We start from the raw sequence: 17932 nt of genomic DNA on the forward strand, positions 1-17932 counted from the left end.
GTGGGTATTGGAAGAACAGACATCGTTAGTCCAGCGTGGTGATGGAATGGATGAAGGCAGCTGGAGCGCTCCCCCTTTCTTGGAAGGCCCCCAAATTTTTCTCAATTTTCAAACTTCTAAAGGGCGTGGTCACTTCACTACCTTTGTGGACCCTGTATTCACAGTTTGGTTGAAAGAGGGACATGAGTTGCAGGCTCCAGGCCCTTGAATGGACCCTTACGCAGCAGCTTGCCAACCTATAGAGTGACGACGTCAACAAGTCTGTTTGTCTGTTCCAACTTTGTGATTGCCGACAGCTGAGACTCATGAGGCTAGGGGTACAGGTTGCCGTTTGTGCCCCATTACCGAGACGATTACTACAACTTTGCTGATGTGACACCCTGGAAGAATTTCCCCCCAAAAAGGGACGAGATGGACTACAGCAGACGATCAATATCTGATCGAATCTCCCCCCCCCCAATAAAATATCATGTAGCTGAAGGAATTACTCCAAGTTTCAAAACTTGAGTAGAGAATACATTATAAATTAAAAGTCTAGGAAGTTTATCGTCGTTGTTTATAGGACCCTGAGCAACTCTCAGTTTAAAATCTTGCTAAAAAGTTTGAATAAAGTTGAACGTAGGACTAACGGGAAACAAACAAACAAAAACAAAACAAAACAAAAAACATTAACACAATTCAACACGAAGATGCAATAAAATAATCTGTACTGCCAAAATTGTTTTGCATGAGGAATAGTTTTATTTATTGCTTTTCGTCCGTATGTAGTTTACACAACCGCGTTAACAACCTGGGCAGTTTAATTGCATATTTTAGTTTTTACATTTTTAAATTAATAACAAGCTGAGTTAAGTGAAGAACGTGAACGCATGATGGAGTTTTCTAAGTTTGTGTATCAACGGCCATTGAGTACACTCGCACAAAATCTTCTAGATCTCTTTCATAGGACGCCATCTTCGTAGGAAAATTACAACTGCGTGTTGCTCGAACTTTCTTCGAAATACGGCGCAGCGGCAATGTGCGTCACAAAAAATTGACGCCCAAAATGCCGATGCGCGTGGCAATCTGTAGGAGGTGACGTCATGTGAGAGAGACCTTCAAAGGTATAACTAGGCATTCTGTCTACTGCTCTACGGCCATTTTAATGCGTGCGTGGTTTTTCATCTGTACATTCTCGGTAATGAGGGAAGTAAGAATGCAGAAACAAGATAATTAGCAGGGGCCCCTGCTAATGAAGTATTAAGTACAGAACAGATTTCGAGGAACCTTCGCTTCTTAGTGTGCCAACGGCCGTTTGCACCACAAAGTGCCTACTTTCTACCCGCCTAAAACCCTATTTAGATTGATTAAAGCATTACAGGAAGTCCATCTGTGATATTCGTGTCGTTAAACGATAATAATCAGTGTCCTAAAATCCCTTCAGTGGTAGTCAGTTCTTGCCCGAACCTGTACAAATCGAAAGTGGGAAAGAAAAGAAAAACACGTCCAACATTATCAGCAGTTTGCACTTGAAATGTCGAGTCTAAAACATTAAGGTTAATGGGGATGTTGAACGGGGAATGTTCGGTTAACGATATCGCCGTAAAGAAATTGCCAGGATTTTGTTTATAAGGCACATAGGAGTGAATACAATTATTATTGCAAAGCAGACATGCACTCCCCCCCCCCCCCCTTCCAACAAAAAAGTTTGTAATTTATGATTTAAAAAAAAGATTAACACAAAACTTTGTTCTACTATGCGTTTTAAGCGCACTGCAACCCGTTCTTATCTGTTTTATATTTTACGCTTTTATGATTTATAGGCCATTTAATTGGCAATAACGGACCAAAAAAACGCGTAGTCCTATGTGCAGGAAACGCGGTTTGTTTTCTTACTTTTCTATAAAAACAATTGGCCCGTTGTTGTGACACTAATTTGTAATTGTTAGTCGGTTACATTAAAAAAAAATTAATAACTAAGGTAATGCCAGAAAATTAGTCATTGAATTTGAAAACTTATTTGTATGATTGCCACGCCCGGCAGGCGGCAGGGACGCAAGATTCTGGCAGGATAAAGCTGATTTTGCATTTGACGCGATAGAAGGACAACTCTCTAAATTCCAAAGAGTGAAATTAGGGACTAGACGTTTTAGAGTGAAAATCACTCTCATTTTCGATTGAAACAGTCTGAAAAATGAACCACTTCAGTCGAAGCTCGAGCGAAAACTCGATCTTGACGATTGAAGAAATTACACTCTGAAACGTCTAGTCCCTAGTTTCTGACTGTGGGAGTGAATCTTCACTCGAATGGAGTGAATTTTCACTCTTTGGAATTTAGAAAGAAGGAATGCTAACGGGTGACATTTACCTTTGCCTGCATGCTCAGTCTATAGGCAGTTGAGGGTAGACTTCTTGCCCTTGACCAATCTGCAGATGCAGCCTGGGTTGCCCCATTCATCGTCACAGTCTGCAGATGGTGGAAACAGAAGGCATCAAAGAAAATATTAGTGCTACATTAAATTGATGCTGGCAAGAATGACTCTTCCTGTCAATCAGTCAAAGAGCGCGCATTGGCCACTTAAATCAGGAATGTTAATCAGTATTGTACTAATACAATTTATATTGATTTGGTTTTAACCTTTTCTTTTAAGGAAGACTTGAAGGTTTGCATGGGCAGAATATAATTAAAATTAATTTTAAAAGGAGTTTACAGGAGTTAGGAAGCAGCAACATCGCAAAACTCACACTTTTGTGAGACTGTATCTGTTTTGTCTTTGGCCAAGAAAAAGCCAAGATCAGAATTAATATTTCTTTTGTACTCACTGAAGTAGGCGTTCCTCTTCTTTCCTCGCTTGATGACCTGAGCCAGGTCATCCATGGCCCGCTTAACAAAGGTGTCATCCTCGTCCATTTCCTCAACGGCAAAGGCGGCCACGACCAGTGCCAAGCACAGCAGCAAAACGATGAAGGTCTTCATGATGGCTAACTTGCTGACAACGAAAATAAATATCACAATCAGTGGCGCACCCAAGGTGGTTGGGGGGCTTGGTCAAATTTATTTTAGTCCCACGATTTGAACGTGGTGATAATGTCCTATTTTCGAGTAGTATAATAGGGGTGTAAATGGCGCTACAAACATCAAAATAGTCCGTCCCCCCCAAAAAAAAAAAAAAAAATTGGGGCAAAATGTTTTGGGCAAAATGTTTGGGCAAAATGTTTCGAAAAATAATCAAACTTCTAAAAAATGTGAAAACACTTGCTGATTCTTTCAGCTTTCGACTTGATTCTCATGCACCGTAGAATTTCTCGTCAAAGTTCCAAACAAGAAACATCGTCATTTTTGCTGATTTAATCCAGCCAACTTTAAATATATCTAGTTCAGTTTGTTAACAGATTTGACTGTATTTTTAATTAAAGTTAATTGAAGTTTCGATTTTAATTCCCGAACGAAATTTAATGGAATATAAAGTCCTGTAACAAATAAATTTGCTTGTTTATTTTTGCAGGCCTTAGACAGTTTTAAAAAGTGGTTTTAAATGGCGCGCTCCAGTTCAGAAATTGCGCACACTATTCAGAACGAATAAGGAGCGCCTGTTCTCGGCGGCCGTTCGTGCGATGTCTCATTCAGGAAAGCTCATAACTAATGTAATGCTAGAAAATTATCAATTCCATTTGAAAATCTATTGTTTTAAGGTGCCACACCCAAAGAACACGTATACACCAACTTTAAGAGTATAGAGTACCATGTAGACAGCATTTGACGGCCTTTTGAAAGAGTTATTATTCCTACGGCGACGAAAGGCGTTTCTCGGTATTAAACATTATACTACGCCTGAATAAAACCCCGTCATCTGATTGGTGGGTCGTTGATCCCATGCCATTGAATTATTCGTCCCAATCCACGGGCCCGTTTGCACCGCAAAAATAGAAGTTCCATTCCAAGGTGAATAGAAGTTCTATTCCACGGTGAATAGAAGTTCTATTGCACGGTCACACCATTGGTGGCTCTGACCAATCAGATGACTAGGATTTATTCAGGTTTTATATAAAACAGATAATGAACGTTTCAAATTCGCGTAGTGGAGAGAATAGTTTCATTTGGTGACAGGTGGAATGTCGGCGAAATTATGCTTACCATTGCACTCATAAACATTCATTATTTGTATACACATGTACTATACTACTAACAGTCCAGTATGATACTTTTCAAAGGCATTCAAGTAAGTTTCGAGGCAATAATATTGAAGGGGAAGGAACCAATTTCACCATGACGTATACCACATGCCAACCGTCAATAGAGGAGAAAAGAAAAACTGCCGTCACACTAAAATTCTAAAGAATTCGTCGTCTGGATGCCAATGGTAAAGGTGCATTGTTTTTTTTACAGACGTCCCCGTTGCATCAAAATATAAGAAAGTTTCATCTCAAACTTAACTCAAAGCTTGTCACCACTCATCAACGACAAGTTTGTAGACCTAGCGTCTATATATCCTACTTCTAAAGTAACTTAGAGTTAAGTAAATCATATGTCATACACAATGACCATTTGCCAACTGAAGTCTTAGCCTATGGTACATAGAGTAGATATCTGTATAGATGTTACTAAAGAAAATAGCCAAGGAGATAAACTCACCGGTTTCTGTATGATCGCTGTGAGAAGAATATGGTTGACTCTCTTCACGTTGTGGTCTTTCCTGCCTCCTGGTCCTCCTTTTATAGAGAATCGGAGGCCTTCTCCACCCTCGACTCCCACAGTCAGTTCCTTAATCAAACATCGTCATGCCGGCCGATCGGCGTTCCAGAACCGTGGCCGCTTCGCGGGCCGCATCCGGTGGGCTGCTCGCCCGAGTGAGCGGGATATTGCCTCGGCAGGGCCCATCACTCATAACTCGCTGCTTGACTACGCCACCCTTGGAGCATCCTACCAAGAGCCAACTTAATGGAGATGCTAAGCGGAGAACTATTGACCTACCCAAAACAGGTTACCAGCGAAAATGCCATGAATTCATATTATATGTGACTGGTACGCTGCCGATATTTGCCAACTACGTCAAATTTGCTTAGCATTATTTTATGCTCGGCTGCCCCGTGAAATTCGTCCAAGGTAAACATCGTAGCCAACTGTCAAGCTTTGCCCGTTCAGCGTGTCTGGTGATGGTTTTACCAAGCGGCGTGGTGGGTTTTTCTAATAACTCAGGCTTTTTCGCATGACGGACTGCCTTCCTCGCTTGGCTTATGATGACGTTAACACCCCCTGGTCGAAATGTCAGGACAGGACTTCAGAAAGTTTGACTTAGATTGAGTGCAGGTAAACTTTCTTTAAAGGGCTTATGGTCATTCGCGTCATTCATTTTTTACAGAGCACATCTATCTGTATCTATCATTGATTGAGCATACTAAGAAGCCACCATAATAATATCAAATTGATCCGAATTTATCTGGAATGCATAATACCATGCATACTCTTTACATTATATTCACATTATATCAACCGTTCATGCTTGTTTTAATTATTTTCTCGTATATATTCCTTTTATCTTTTTCCCCCTCGAAATCTTGGTCCCGGATAGTGAGGATTTCAACTTTGTGGAGTAGCAGTGTTCTCTGTTACAATTCTGATATCGCAATATCCTTAATTGATATTCAGCAGTGGAAGTCAGGGGCGGAGCTAGCTTCAGGAAACGCATGGAGACGCGGGGGGGGGGGGGTGATATTTGAGTGAAGGCCTGCTATAAATATATATAGGGGGTCCGAGTCATACCCTTCCCCCCATTCTTAGGCAATTTGAGAATACATTAGGAACTTTGAGTCAAATTATTATTAATACTGGCTCCAGTTACTAGTATCATACACATTTTCAGCGGATGAACGGGGGGGGGGGGGGGGGGGGGGCTAGATCTGCTACTGGAAGTGATAGCCATCGTGACATAATTCCGTTACCGGTCAGCTCAGGATGCTTGTGGTCAGTCAATATTCAACCACCAGTGTTCAGTCATATACACGTAATACAATAGTCATTGTTTTCCAATGTACCAATAATGTTTTACGTCGACAAAAGCAAGATGGGATACAATGCTACCTTTCAGCTAGTCCTCGTGATAGGTGTCGCGATTAGGTCCGCGTTGTCGCTTGATGGCAAGTATAATGTTCAGTTTTGTTCAATGGGACGGAAAATAATGATGTTTTGTTATTGTTCGAAAAATTGTATGAATGTCACGACATTACCATATAGCCAGTTGGCCCTCGTGCACACAGAAATGCAGCGTATTCTTTCTTATACGGATTCGCCATATTGGAACGAAAGTACAACTACAAGTGAGGCCAATTTGGCAGAAGAAAGACTCTCTCGTCGTTACTGTATGTAGGTTGGTATAGCTATTACGCAAGATCAACAAGAGCGTATCCAAGAGTGGCCGTTTACCAAAGGGTATAGTCTTAATTTACTGAACATGATTACACTCTATGTACGATAATGTTCTCTTTTAAATCAAGTAATTATTGTAGAGCTTCAATATAATTCAGTCACATCGGGGCCTTCGCTGGACGCTGGTTTGAAGTTTTCCAAAAGTGGGAGTGGGCGAGTTTGAGGAGGGGTTTGGAATTTGTGTGCCAAGCCAGCCCCGAAACATGCCCTTTAGTGAAAGCATTCCCGAACCACGGTCTTAATAAGCAGCCCCACTTCAATAAATGTCGGTTTTGTTTGTTTTAATACAGTCATCGATCTCCGACTGGTGGACGGCGACACTCCGAACGAGGGGCGGGTGGAGGTGCAGGGCCTGGCCGGTGACTGGCCCAGTTGGGGCACGGTGTGCGACGACGGCTGGGATTACACCGAGGCTGATGTGGTCTGTAGGCAGCTAGGCTTCAATGGTTACTCCGTCAGGTCGACAAGCCAGGCTGCTTTCGGCCAGGGAACGGGACCGATATTGCTGGATGACGTGGCGTGTGACGGAAGTAAGTTTCGCTGATGTGTGACCTTGCGTCAATGCATTTTAATTTGTAGTCGTTAGACTCGTAGCAAAGAATAAAACTGTACACAATCTTATAGATTAGATAACCAAATGTCACAAAAGACAAAACTTAGAGACATTAATCGCCTTCACTGGCTAAGAGTATAACATTGATGAATTGATGGCAACGACCAAGAAAATCTAATTTTTCAAACAAAAATTGCACTTTTTTTACACCAAGTAATGACTCCATCCTTATAGATGAGACAACCAAAATAATGTCACAAAAGACAAAACTTACAGACATTGATCGCCTTCATGGGCTTAAAAGTATAACATTGATGAATTAATGGCAACGACCAAAAAGATCATATAGGTTATGCGTTGGTTTTTGTTCTAAAAAATTGAACTTTCTTTTTACACCACTGGTAATAATTGGATCTGAAAATGTGCCGTAACTATGACAACATCGGTGACGTCACGGTGATAGATAAATGTTAATACATTTTACATTTCTCTTTTTTTTTTTACAGGCGAGAATCGAATTCAGGATTGCGACTATGAGATCACGCACAACTGCTTTCATAGTGAAGATGCAGGCGTCGTTTGTCAATGTAAGTTTTGCGGTGGTGTCTGTGATGTAAGAATTTGTACTTGTGAGTGAGTGAAGTTGAACCATGGGGATCTCGTTTATAGAACAAAAATGAAGTTCAAACAGGTGATGTTGCTCGAATACCTCTTGATGTATATGTGACTTAAAAAGCGGGGCGGGGATTAGGTTGTTGGAGGCATATGCTAGGTTCACAAATTCACGACTTTAAAATCGCCACCAAGAGCAATTCTTGAGCTTAATCGGGAATGGTTCTTGGCTGCCTCGGGATTCTGTTTGTTCGGTGAAATATCGTTAAAGATCGGGAAGAGCCACGACAAATTTGAACATGTTCAAAATTGTCGGGGTGATTATCAATTGCAATTCTTGGTTTATTCTTGTTGTATTCATAACTAATTCGGGAATGTGTGAACCTAGCATAAGTCAACTCATTCATGACACCAGTTAACAAGCACGGAAACCGGACAGGCCCTCTGAGCTCAGCTAAAGATGAAAGAACCCAAAAAAACCAAGCACTACGTTGTTTTCGTAACATAAATTTATTGGTCATATGTGCCTGCAGTTTACATTAAGGGCTTTTTAATCCATCTAATATCACAGTACTTTCTAATAACTGCCTCATAAAAAGACTATTGGTTTTTGAGTAGCATCCGCTTCAGCGGCCATGCGAATCAGCTGATCTAGTTTACTGCCATGTTCATGGTGTATATGAAACTGTAATATTGCAGTCTGTGCTGATGAATTATAACATTAGTTAGCGATTTTTTTCTTCCCAAGTATCAAACGTGTACGTTACCGGATGCATGCTTGATATATATAGGGTTTATGCCAATGATGTAACCGTGTACTGTCCTGAACAACGGAAATGACACTTTTCAGTCCTATCTTTGGTCCTATCAAGTAAACTTGTTTTTTCTTTAAAGAACTTCCTGTACCAACCTTATCATCTTTATGTGGACCTGACAACAAAACAGGTCCACATACAACAGGTTGTGTGAACATTTTACGGTGGACTAAAGCCAGGTCCACATAAGGTTTTCCCCTCTCTGGAAAACATGTTGAGAGGCATTTTTGGGTTAGGGTCGTGTGTCGCAAAATGAAAAGGAGCGCTCAAGGAAATCAGGATAAAATATTTGGGTTGAGAGGGTTTTCACAGTGTGAGTAAAATATTTGTTTTCCTCCGGTTTTCCTTAACTTGTGCGAAAACAAAGGAATGTCCACATAGGGTATGTACACTGCAAAAAGTGCAGTGTTAAATTTACACCATTGGTATCTATATAGGACCATCTGGTGTTAAATTTTACTGGTGTTGTCCTATATAGATACCGAATGGTGTTAAATTAACACTACAGTTTTTGCAGTGTAGTAGGCCTGTATGCTATATCGAAACGTCAGGTTCTTTATCGTTTATACGAGTGTAAAAGAAATGCTAACCTATACATGTTTTCCAATCTAACAGTACCGGGTTACATCGGGTGCTACCGAGACAGTGGTCGGGACCGAGTTTTGCCTCACAACCGCCTGAAGGACCCCAGCGTAGACGCTCTCCTGTGCATTGAGCGGTGCTACCGGGCAGGGTACGCCCTGGCCGGCGTGGAACGAGGGGACGAGTGTTACTGCGGCGAGGCAGATACCGTGTACGACAGGCTGGGGGCGGCGGCAGAGGACGATTGCAGGACGGCCTGCCGTAGTGATAGCGATCAGCTGTGCGGTGGAAGGGATAGGATTGGGGTGTTTGATGGTAAGAGGGAGGCACGGGGCCGGGGTGCGGGATGGATGCAGGTTTGGATGAAGGCGGTGGTTTGGAGGGTGGGGGGGGGGGGCTAATTATGAATGGGTGCTGGAGATCTGGCGCTTTATCGACAACCGTTTGCATGCATTTATATTGCAGTCATTATTAAAACACATTGAGATTGTTCGACATTTGAAGTACTCAATTATTGTTTATATACTACTCCATTTACACTGCAAAAACTGCAAGTTTTCCTAACACAACAGAAATCGATGGAAAAGCACAACAATGAACTAACGCCTGTTATTTTTCACAGTGCTTAATACTCCTAGCATTGTTTTTCCAAAGGAATCTGAAGGAAGGGCACACAACAGGAAAAGGTTAAAGTGCAGGAAATACTCGTCCCGGTTTAAGTAATCACGGTTGCCCGCCATTATAACCCGGACAAGCATTTCCGATCTTCGTGTGGTTCTTATCGTATCTCACTATGCAATTCAAGGAAAACAATAATTATTCGAAATTACACTCTAAAAACTGTGTTTAGCAATTAAACACAATCTTGCTATCACTTTGTAAAAATGTCTAGAAGCTAAACATTGTGTGTTCAATTCCTAAACATCAATGTTCAATTGCTAAACACTGCATCCTTACTTGGTGTAGGCAATAGGGCCTAACGTTTGAAGATAATTGAAGTTACTAATTTATTATTTATTTATTTGATTTCTTTCTGGTAATGAAACCAAGGATTCCTCAAAAGTGCCCTAAGCACTGTAGCTCGAAAGCCTGAAGAAACCTGTAAGGAGAAGACAATGAGAAGAATTTACAGGGTTTTTTTAGAGGTGGGAGGAATATTCTGAGGAAAACCCACGGAATCAGGCTGGCTCGGGCGGGATTCGAACCCAGGTCACAGCGGTGGAAGGCGAGGAAAGTACCGCTACGCCAACTGCCTGACTCCCCGAATGGAATCTGAAGGAAAGAGGTGGGCAAATTACAGCCGACAATTGAACGAGAAGAGTATGGTTGACATAGGGGCGGATTCAACAAATTCACACTTGAAAATTAAACCATTCAACATTTTCCTTTCATCAGTAAAGAAAGCCCACTGCCCTGATCCCCGCCTGCCGGCTGGTAGCGCTCTCACGGATGATGACTCGTTCGTCTTTGGAGCCTGGGTCAATTTCTCGTGCCCAGCGGGACACGAGCTCGTGGGCGAGGCGAGGGTCCGCTGCGTCCTGGGGCAAGGGAACGAGAGCGACGGGAGGGTGGTATGGAGCGCCGAGACGCCACAGTGTCAAGGTGATTCATTTGCGGCAACAACTACATGTATTTCATTTAAAAACATTTATTTCCTCTTCAAGGCAAAATGAAATAAAACAATAAAAGGTATACTAAAGGCACTGTAAAGGCCAGGGGTGGCGAAACCTAAAAACATAGTTTGTGTGAGGGCAAGTTACAAAGGACAAAGGTAACATTACCGCAAACCGAAACGATAAGAAACATTATTTACAATTTCATGTTAAAGATGACTATATAAATATACACTATACAGTATACGGTATTGACCAATCTAGGGGATATAGCACTTTTCAATTACAAGAGTCGGTTTTTTTAAATTACGAGCTCCAAAATGTAAGAAATAGACCGTGCCAATTTTGCCGAAATAAGTTAAAGTAACCATTTGTAGTTAAAACTCAATCGAGGACTGACAATACCATTTTGCCTTTCAATTTAATCGCTGTAGGTCCTACAACTCCGGCTACAAGACCTGACGTGGAATCTACGTCACCTACTATCAATATACCACCCACTCTTGATGATGTAACCGCTGACAAGACAGTATTTGGTAATCACACTTTTAAACTACATGTACAACCAAAGATTAAAAAGAAAGCTAATAATACATGTATAAAATAACTAATATTAATTTCATAACCTGCTCACTTAATTAAATTGATGATTATCTTTAAAGACGCATTCTTTTCTACATTTGCTATTGATTCCGAAAGCGCTCAAGCACATTTTTTAAACACCTAAACATTAAATCAACATCATCAAGTGTTTTTCATATAACTTGAAATCCGTTGTCCGAGAGAGAAATGTAAAAAAAGAAGACTTTTCTCTGGCACAGATCTTGAATGCTTATTTTGTTGTTTATTTAGGTCCTATCATCGGTTCAGTGATGGGTGTTGCTTCACTGTTGGTGGCTTTGATAATTGTTGTCGTCATATGCAGACGGAGGTAGGTGCTTTTCAATGTTTTTATACCCCTATAAAAGTTAAATTAAAAGGTACACGTAACACGTTTTTAAATAAAAATGAGTGATGTTCGTGCATGAAACAGCGACAGTCATTGTACTCATTTCCTCGGGTGTCAGCAATATCGATCACGACTCTATCTTCCTTGATGACGTTGTTTAGGCCCAACAGTACTAACTTTCCCTCACTTGTTTCGGTTTGATTTAAACACTCACACAGGAGAAACAAGTCTAGGACGACGAAAGACCAGAATAGAAATCTACCAGCAAGTTCCTCTGTGCAACTGAACGAAGACGATCACTACTACAGTACTGCCAGACTACCTTCGGGCGAAGGAGCAGGCCCACCTTTGTACTACAGCGTGAAGCTGGCCGGACGAGCAGAGTCCGAGTCCAAAGTGGGCTTGAAAGATGCCTCGGTGGCCCAAAAGGGCGGAGACAGTGCCGCGGAACAACGTGGGGTGACTGAGGATAACCCCTATGATGGGGTTGATTTTGGCGGGCCAGCTGAACCCCAAACTGCCGAGGCTGTCCCATCAAGCACACTGCCCGTTGATGGTGAGACAGGGTACAGTCTGCTTTACGAGAACAGTCTGAAGATGAATCACAAGGAGACGAAAATGCCAGCCCTGCCACACAAGGGGTTAGCTGTTACGAACGAAGGCTACAGTTTACTGTACGACAGGGAAACGGCAGCTTTCCCTGCGGACGGAGAACAACTCAATGTACTTTCCAGCAAACTGGATGCAGAAATTGATTATGAAAATCACACGTACGGTGTTGTGCAGGACGACAATGTTTGATCCACTGTTGCCTGCCATGCAATGGGGAGTCATTAGCTTGTCAACAGTTAAAATGAGACTTAATTAATTAATGAATTAATTAGTTAATCCAACAGGTTCTCTTCAGAACCACACATACTCACAAAAGAGATAGTTTCAGATGGTGTTACCGCAAACCTCTCACTTATTGTCAACAGTTAACATATTTCGTGATCTCATAAGCTGTAAATGAGTTCTCAAGATGTTAAGCTTTTATGGGAAGTATAAGAAAACAGAACAAAACACTATATCAAACATTATTCTATAGCTGCAAGCCTATGTCTTGCAGGATCAAATCAAATCATAACTGAATTATCATCAATAAATCCTCGGTGCGTTTCAGTTGTTTGCGAGGCTTGGATGCAATCGTTCAAGATGTATGCTTTTATTTTGTCTACTCCAAATATGGTATAAACTGTACGTTTATTACTTTGATACAAGTCATTTGTACGCAGCCTATGAGCAAATAATTAAAAGGTAATTGTGACCGAAATGTACAATAAAGGAAATGTTACGAGATGGAAACATTTACAGATCACACATTTCAGTGCTTACTCATCTCACTCTCAGTGTCGTGTAAACTTTGATCAACTCCCCGTAAGTCTTGGTATTCCGAGTTTTTCGAGATGGTCTACTTTCCTGAAAGAAAAGCATACGCCCTCTTCCAAGCGCGGAGCTGGCCGCGTAAAATGCGCGCGCGTCACGTTGTATGAACGCAAAGTTACGCTCCAACATGCTGGTACGATACAAACTACATGTAGGCCTACTCACTTTTTTTCTCAAAGCAACGGGTGTTTAGTTACTGAGATTTCATCTTCAAGTGTCTCGGAGCTACGTCATGCTAACCACATTCTGTGCGTTATCAAGACCTAAATTGAAGTCTAGAGTTTGGATTTGGACATTCCTTTTTGCAGCTACTTTTATCCGCGTAAATTTGGCAAATCGTAAGTATTAAGCAACGTTGCATCTGGTAGGTTTCGCGTTCTTCATTACGTATTTAGCTCGCTGGCATGGAGTCAAGGCCTAACTAACTTTGAAACTTTTGTGGAATACGTTATTGTTGATTTAATTAAATGTCACGAATTACCATCTTCACAATGTAAACTCGGCATCCTAGATGCTGATTAGAATAAATGCCATGTCACCTTATCAGTCTCCCGTTCTATTATATTAAAATGGGAAAGAAACAAGCCACTATTAAGTATTATTCTAGCCCAGGTTGGACTCCGTTGTCAGTCGTAATGCAATGAAGACGTCGTCCAACCTGGGCTACTATTATTCATGATATTATTATTAAAAAAGAAGGAGCGAGCCTAACCCAGATTGGACGCCGTCGTATACGAAGTACAAGTACGATAAGGGAGTAAACCTGGCCGGGCTAGAGGGAGCAAATTAACGGAAAGTTTGTTGAGAGCCAGTCCTTTTCAAAAAGCAAGACACACAGAAATGTGTTCTTCGGAATCTTATTCCAGAATTCAAAGAGGCAATATGGCTGACACCTCAGGAGTCCAGCATAGATATGCAGTGTAAGGCGGACCTGCTCAAACGCTACCAGCCGCAGATAACTACAAGGCAAGTGGACATAATAAACCGACAGATGTGCAAGTCTGACTTTGGACAAAGTTAAACGACACATATTTGGTCAACATTTTCATTGACAGTGACCAACAGGTTCTAGCTGGAATCTTGCTTGAAATTGAGGGTCGAGTTGAAGCCTTGGGCTTATGACCCTTCAAATCTCGGTCAAATTAATCGGATCTTAACTTAAAGAGTATGTGGTTGCAAAATAGAAATGATGAAAGAGAATAGAAGTTGATGAGGTAACATAGGAATTAATAAGTATCTTGGGTGAATTTACAGCTGTGGAACTTTCCAAACATTATTGAGACTGCTTTTAAAAGGTTCAAAGATAGGCATACTACAGACTGGCCTACTGATTACGTAACATTTTCGCGCTAGTTTAAATAAAAAGAATGTATGAACAATATTTTCGACTGCTGATAGAACTCTTTGTCAATTCGACAAAGAAGATGTTGGGCCCACTTTATGCATTCAAAATGTCTATCCATGTCGACACAGCTTACAACTGTGCGGACCGTTCATTGCAACACAATAATTTGAAAACGAACTTATCTTCCTTCACACAATTTGTTACGGTGTGCATTAAATTTAGGTTCAACACATTTTCGATCTTTAGTTGGTTCAAAGATGACACGGTGGTCGTACCCACCGCGCGACTGGAGTTGGACCACCTGGACACGCTGCGCATCACCGGCCCAGTCCCCGAGGATCACGGCCTGTATGCTTGCCGAGTCTCGTACTGGGACACGGTCGTCACTACCAACGAAATACGGGTACACGCGGGACTTCCGGGCCGAACACTTGGTGAATCATGTACGGAAACGGGATCCATTTTGCTCCAGAAATAATCAAATTATCTAATCATAGTGTACATTAAAAGGTTTACTATATTGTCGGGTTACTTTAAAATTAAGTTAGAAATAATAATTCATCAAAATCAACCACTGCAAATGCTAAATTATAGACATTTACACTACATCAAAAGCCAACTAATGCTTAAATAAGCTAGGTAACAGCACGCTCCATTTGTACCTGAGGCCAACGACTCTCTCAACAACAAAATTCGTCAAACCCGAATCTCGATTTTTTTTCGAGAACGGCCTCAATATCCACAGAGCAAGGAACTCTATTCAATAACTGATGGGGAAATACGACCCAAACCTTTGTTCGCTTCACAGATATTTTATGAATTAATATGAACTGACATGTCAGAATCAACAAATAATACCGGTACTTTTGTCCACAATAGCATAACATAATAGAAACAGCCGTAGCTTTGAATTACCTACAATTATTAGTCATTCCTTTCGTGAATCTATTTCTGTTATATTGTTTCAGCCATCTGGATAGCTCAGAACAACGATATCGTAGGAGTGTCTAACGTCTGGGCAATATCCATCATGTCAACTACTGTCATCGGCATCATATGGCTTTTCATAGTAGTAATACTCAGGCTCAAAAGGTAGGCCATTTTTTTTCTATAAATCTCCACTGATTTATTTCGGTTTTCGCAAATGTATTCTGTTATAATGCAGTCAGCGGTGTGCTTTAAAGCAAACCTAGCCAGTTTTCCCTCCCAAGTTGGAACAGTAAAACCAATGGTACTAAGAAATCATTACTAAATTCGCCGAATTCCCAACCTTTTTAAAATCGTTTTTGAAAGATCACTGGATCGGTACAGCACCGGTACGGCATTCCGGAGGTCGCGGGTTCACGTCCCGCTCCAGTCAAGTTCTATTTAACCTGCCATCGATAAAAAGATTCAGAATAAACAAGTGCAAGTGCACAACAAGCTCTGGCCTTGTTGCAAGAAGTTTTGCATGAAAGTCTTGCATAAAATCGATCAAAATGATCGCTTGCCTGCCAGAGCTGAAAAATACGCCGCCAAAAAATGCCACGCCGATGGCACATTATTGAACACCATACTTTTTGTCAATTTTCGGGAAAGACAGACCGACCACTAAGTGACACGTAGAAGTTCCTGCCAGATCTTAAAAAGATCACGTGGTTCACACGTAGGCCTAAAAATCGACATGGGTGTATGAAGAGCAATGCTCACGGTAAACATCTGGTTCAGGCTCCCGAAATAAATGGAATTATATTTTTTTTGTCAAAAGAGCATAATAAAGTAAAAACTGTAATTTTCTGTAACATTTTACTGAACAGATGCAGATGTTGTGGCAAGGATTACGAGCTGCTGGCGTCCGGCGCCAACTGATGATACGGGAGGCAGCTAAAAGTGAAACCGACGAGTCCCTCCCGCTCAATATCTGTGAACGACAACCGTGGCGGCGCTACACAGAGAATTCTGGCGTATAGTTGCAGTTGCAGACATATTAAATGTACAGGGGTATATCTCATATCGAAATAGCTATGTGTACCTTGGCAAGGTTATGAAGTAATGAGATCGAACGCAGATGGTCGAGTAAAACTCAGTTTTAGCAGTAGCACGCACGTACAATCCAATTAAAAGATTAATTAAACAAATGCATGCCTTTTTTTGAAGACTGGAATAAAACGGGACAGTTTGGTATTTTGTTTGCTACTATATACAGACAATTATTTTTATTATCAAAATATAGCATCATCAAATAGACTGTTGCAATGATATCACGAAAGGTCACTTCGGGTTGCAGAAACACTGACAGCAAATATACAGATCATTGTATTATCAAGTATATATATATATCAAATATAGCATTATCAGTTAGACTTCTAACAATATTCTCACAGGAACAGTTAAACTAATCAGCATTATTTTTCACAACACTGACGGTAAAAGTTTTCAATATTGTATTTTTTTTTCTTCATCATAATATACATACAAAGTTCAATTCATGAATGTATACATGTAAAAATATTGCATAACTATATTTCATAAATCATTATCTTATAAATCTGCAAGGCACACACATACAAGTGTATTTTACAAGAAAAAAAAGGACAAGTCCATTTGCAGTAAAAAAACAAACAGTTATAAAAACAGCCTGACAAAGAATGAAACTGCCCTGATACATGTAGGTAAGCCTCGTACATTTCCTCATTAATAATACAAATAATCAAATTGAAAGGATCTCAAACGTACAAGAATTATTGCTCACTTCAGTCATATTGTCAACTGAAAGACACTCATTTATGAACCCATCGATTGCATATTCGAAACAGCTATATGGGGGTTGATATTTTGCCATATATACAGTTTATATGAACATGCTCATAAAAGATATAGTCCATCATTTGTGCATTTTGTTCGTTTGAAGCAACAAAAGTGTTCAAAATGTAATGAAGGATACTGAACAGCTAACCTGATGAAGTTTCAGCTAAGCTTCAGCTGTATATTCCGAGAAAAACAGCATTTTAGGATCTCAATTTTAAATCAAAAGTTAATGAATCATGTTTGAATTATTTTGAATTGCAGCTATACACGACGTCGCGCACTGATCCGACGAATTATAGCAACCGCGCACGCGTGTGCGTCATGCCAATGCTTGCGCGCGCTTCGCCGAATAACAAAACGAACTACTAATTTAAATTTTCCTACGGTGCGTCTTAAGACGCACCGTTGGAAAGGCCTTCTTTTGTTGATTACTTCAAAATGACAGCTTGCCAGAAAGAATAATTTCACAGGGAGTTTAGTTCCCTTACTATCTTTCATCCAAGTTTGTTTTCAACAATAATTACGCCAGTTACTTTTCGGATGGCTGCAAATGATGAACTATAGCTTTAAATAAAGAAAATCACCTAAAGTTGTTCATCTTTTGATGCTCACCACAACCCCAAATAGATCAAATGCATCTGCAGCATGGTGCAATTTAAAACTTTTAAGGCTCTTTGTACAGACATATACATGTATTGTCATCTGAGATGTTTCCGACTGTTTAGCTGAGTGAATTTATCTACCACTTTTATTCTAAATATATACAAAAAACCTAGTATTTCATATGCGTTGGAGATTTGGAACTTTCCTCCATTGGAGAGACAAGAATAATAACGAACATGTTTAAT

The 17932-nt window shown here is 40.7% G+C and overlaps 2 protein-coding genes and 1 long non-coding RNA gene across 3 annotated transcripts; 2 read left to right on the top strand and 1 right to left on the bottom strand.

Annotated features, from left to right (window-relative positions):
- Positions 1-718: 718 nt before the first annotated feature.
- On the bottom strand, positions 719-4700 carry LOC119728952. Its single transcript, XR_005271167.1, has 4 exons — positions 4613-4700; positions 2803-2969; positions 2348-2446; positions 719-1446 (listed from the first exon to the last, which is right to left on the bottom strand). It is a non-coding gene; the product is annotated as an uncharacterized LOC119728952 (long non-coding RNA).
- Positions 4701-6041: 1341 nt separating this feature from the next.
- Positions 6042-12328, top strand: LOC119728096 (scavenger receptor cysteine-rich domain superfamily protein-like). Its single transcript, XM_038200168.1, has 8 exons — positions 6042-6118; positions 6653-6933; positions 7463-7543; positions 8999-9280; positions 10361-10567; positions 11013-11114; positions 11431-11509; positions 11746-12328. The coding sequence occupies exons 1-8, from the start codon at positions 6042-6044 to the stop codon at positions 12326-12328; spliced, it is 1692 nt and encodes a 563-aa protein (XP_038056096.1).
- A 597-nt stretch (positions 12329-12925) lies between these two features.
- LOC119728954 lies at positions 12926-17149 on the top strand. The gene is made up of 5 exons (XM_038201418.1): positions 12926-13290; positions 13819-13918; positions 14544-14740; positions 15266-15389; positions 16094-17149. Exons 1-5 carry the CDS (start codon positions 13185-13187, stop codon positions 16143-16145), a joined length of 579 nt encoding a protein of 192 aa, XP_038057346.1. The 5' UTR covers positions 12926-13184; the 3' UTR covers positions 16146-17149.
- Positions 17150-17932: the final 783 nt, after the last annotated feature.

The sequence above is a fragment of the Patiria miniata genome, unplaced genomic scaffold, assembly GCF_015706575.1.
Source record: "Patiria miniata isolate m_02_andy unplaced genomic scaffold, ASM1570657v1 HiC_scaffold_20, whole genome shotgun sequence".
Classification (NCBI taxonomy): Eukaryota; Metazoa; Echinodermata; class Asteroidea; order Valvatida; family Asterinidae; genus Patiria; species Patiria miniata.

Excerpts from the sequence above, each read along its gene's own strand:
- LOC119728096 (XM_038200168.1), top strand. The coding sequence starts at position 6,042 with ATGGGATACAATGCTACCTTTCAGCTAGTCCTCGTGATAGGTGTCGCG. Across the intron at positions 11,115-11,430 it reads CGCTGACAAGACAGTATTTG|GTCCTATCATCGGTTCAGTG; the intron begins GTAATCACACTT and ends TTGTTTATTTAG. Across the intron at positions 11,510-11,745 it reads GTCGTCATATGCAGACGGAG|GAGAAACAAGTCTAGGACGA; the intron begins GTAGGTGCTTTT and ends ACACTCACACAG.
- LOC119728954 (XM_038201418.1), top strand. The coding sequence starts at position 13,185 with ATGCTAACCACATTCTGTGCGTTATCAAGACCTAAATTGAAGTCTAGA. Across the intron at positions 13,291-13,818 it reads CCGCGTAAATTTGGCAAATC|AATTCAAAGAGGCAATATGG; the intron begins GTAAGTATTAAG and ends ATCTTATTCCAG. Across the intron at positions 15,390-16,093 it reads GTAATACTCAGGCTCAAAAG|ATGCAGATGTTGTGGCAAGG; the intron begins GTAGGCCATTTT and ends TTTACTGAACAG.